Source organism: Danio rerio, chromosome 21, assembly GCF_052040795.2.
Source record: "Danio rerio strain M-AB ecotype USA chromosome 21, GRCz13ab, whole genome shotgun sequence".
NCBI classification, from domain to species: Eukaryota; Metazoa; Chordata; class Actinopteri; order Cypriniformes; family Danionidae; genus Danio; species Danio rerio.
This window is the reverse complement of record NC_141041.1, coordinates 9,896,844-9,899,622: the sequence shown is the minus strand read 5'-3', so window position 1 is coordinate 9,899,622 and position 2,779 is coordinate 9,896,844. Positions and strand designations below refer to the sequence as shown.

Below are 2,779 nucleotides of genomic sequence, written 5' to 3'. Positions count from 1 at the left end.
TACAAAAAATAAAAGGTTTAGTCCACTAAAATCAATTTACTAATCAGATCAATGTTATGAAACGAGTCAAAGGGTTAAAAGTGTGTTCATTGTTTTACTTTAATTATTCAGCGATTCCTCCGCGCACCACTAGAAGGTAGCCTGCGTACCACTAGTTTTATGTGTACCACAGTTTGAGAACATTTAATAGAAGACTGTCAGGAAGAGCATTTTCCCCACATTGTTCATGTGATTTGGGATGATTTTGTAAAGGTTAGGCAGGTATTTGTTTTACAAAGTATGTCTAATCTGGGTATAAAATTCTCTATTTAACTAAAGCTAATCCATGATAAATCATTTTACTTTATTGACGTGTGTTTAGAGATAAAGATGAACATGATATTGTTGCTTTAATGCTCTCATCTCGTGTATGAAAAACCTTTAACAAACACTAATATGTTGGGTGTATTTGCATGGAGGGTGCAGATATAAATATGCCACATCAGTCCCTGTCAAACAGATGACTGGTTTTATCTCATGTGACTACCTCTTACAGATCATTTTTTTTACAGATGTTATCGTGAACGGCAGGACTGAGGTAATAAACTTATTTAAAATTACTTTTAAATCATTTTAAATATTAAACTCCTAAATAAGAACTTATTAAAGTTATTTATTTTAAAGTGTTGTCTTTGAAAATATTCTGCTCTATACTGAAACCTCATGTCAATTTCAAATGTGAACTTTAAGAGTTATTATATACCCAGATTGTTCTAGTGGGCTAACAATGTGTCTCTCATTCATTGTTCACAGTTGTGTTTTCTGACTGAACTTTGTGAAAAGATGAACCTGACCAGTGAGATCTTCCCTACTGATGGATCAAATGGTTCTTTTAATAGTACTATGAGCAATGTTGCTGAAATCATTTTAGCAATGAATATGATCACCATTGCATTTTGTTTTCCTGCAAACGTTTACGTGATTTATCTTATAGTGAGAGGATCAGGCAATGGACTTGCAGCAGAGTTCTTCACTCTAAACCTCTCCATCTGTGACATCATTCTCTGTTTAAACAATCTGTTATATGTGTTCTTAGATGGCACGCTGATTTTAGTTGCTTTTTTTTGTGGACAAGGACCACCCATGACTGGCCATTCTCTGTTTCAGAGTCTGATCTGTGTTGAGCGTTACCTGGCAGTGGTTCATCCTGTAACCTTTCTGAAGTTCAAACCTCTCAGATATCGAGTGATCTGCTGTGTTATTGTCTGGACTTCATTGGTTTCTTCCTGCTGGGTTGTCGCTTTGTTTCTTCATTATGAACTCCTCAACTTGTTGTTTTATTTCACCATTGCTCAGCTCATCCTCTTCCTCTCCATCCAGTTGTTCTGCTGTTTGGCTGTTCTCAGAGCTCTGAAACAGTCAGGACCTGGAGAGAGAATGAGAGAGAAAGAGGAAAACCACGTGAAGAAAAAAGCGTTTCAGCTCATTCTGATAACTACTGTGAGCACGGTTATCATATATGCTCCTATTATTATTTCAGACCTTTTATTGGGTTCAGTTAGGAATGCTGAAATGCTCCTATTTACCTCAGGTTATAGTTCTTCACTGGGTGGTTTGGTGCAGCCATTTCTCTTTCTCCACCGGGTGGGAAAACTGCCCTTTACCGTGTGTCAAATACTGTAGTTTTGAAATAACTCCAGAATGAGATGTGTAACCTAAACCCTCCTCACACTGCGACTTAAACCACGATTTGGTCATATGAGACAAATTTGCGAAACTCTAATAATTCCTGTAATTCTAGGCTAAAATCTCTGATCTTTGGTTTGACATGTTTTCTGACAGCTGAATAATGGCCATTGTGATCAAAAGTTCTGGCGGTGTCAAAAGCTTTCAGACACTTTCCTGCAGTTTGACTTTAGCTATGCTTTAAAAAAAATGTTGGCGCCAGTAGCCTAGTGGTACTGCGCGCTGACATATAGCACCAACGTGCCCACAGCGACCCGGGTTCGATACCTGGCTCAAGGTCCTTTGCCGATCCTTCCCCTCTCTCTGTTCCAAATGCTTTCCTGTCTGAATTCTCTACTGTCCTGTCATAATAAAGGTGAAAAACCCCTAAAAAATAATAAAAAAAAAACTATTTTAGGCCCCGTTTACACTAATGCGTTTTAGTTTGAAAACGCATACGTTTTGCTACGCTTACGCCATCCGTCCACACTACGCCAGAGTTTTCGAGTGCCAAAAACAGTGTTTGGGAAACGATGAAGAGGCTGTTTTCATTCTAAACTGCTGCTGCTCCGTCTCAGTGTGGATGGGGGAAAACAGAGACATCTGAAAACGGAGGCGCGCCTGCTGATATTCGCCTATCTGATTGGGGCTTTTTCCTCAATATTAAGTAGCCTACACACAGTTCAGTCCTGCATCCTCTCCTTGTAAGTTCAGACTTGGTAAGTTTGATCTGGAAAACAGACTCTCAAGGACATGTCAGGTTAATCTTCAAAGGGAACAGTGTACTTTATAACCTCATTCACATCATCCTGGCTACGTTGTTTCACTTTCTCAACAATAAAATGAAAACATGATATAAGAAACTGCTAGTTTCATTTTGATATTAGGAACTTAACAGACAGTAGAAATGTTGAGGTGTGCTGCATATATGAGTGTCATCTTTACTGTATGCGTATTCATAACAAAACGAAGCTTAACATTACTGCCTCCTCTTCATTTACACTGAAAATACGAAACATACCCTCTCTTTTGCTGAATATCAGTTTTAATAATCAATAATGGCCATTATAAAAGT

The 2,779-nt window shown here is 38.2% G+C and overlaps 1 protein-coding gene across 1 annotated transcript; it reads left to right on the top strand.

The window, feature by feature from the left end:
* Window positions 1–461: 461 nt before the first annotated feature.
* Window positions 462–2,547, top strand: LOC147838759 (uncharacterized). The gene is made up of 2 exons (XM_087300732.1): window positions 462–577; window positions 793–2,547. The coding sequence occupies exons 1-2, from the start codon at window positions 500–502 to the stop codon at window positions 1,660–1,662; spliced, it is 948 nt and encodes a 315-aa protein (XP_087156858.1). The 5' UTR covers window positions 462–499; the 3' UTR covers window positions 1,663–2,547.
* The last annotated feature ends 232 nt before the right edge of the window (window positions 2,548–2,779 follow it).

What these genes read in the sequence shown, in the direction of transcription:
- LOC147838759 (XM_087300732.1), top strand. Translation starts at nt 500, where the DNA reads ATGACTGGTTTTATCTCATGTGACTACCTCTTACAGATCATTTTTTTT. An exon ending in TCGTGAACGGCAGGACTGAG is followed by an intron (nt 578 to 792) that starts GTAATAAACTTA and finishes CATTGTTCACAG; the next exon opens with TTGTGTTTTCTGACTGAACT.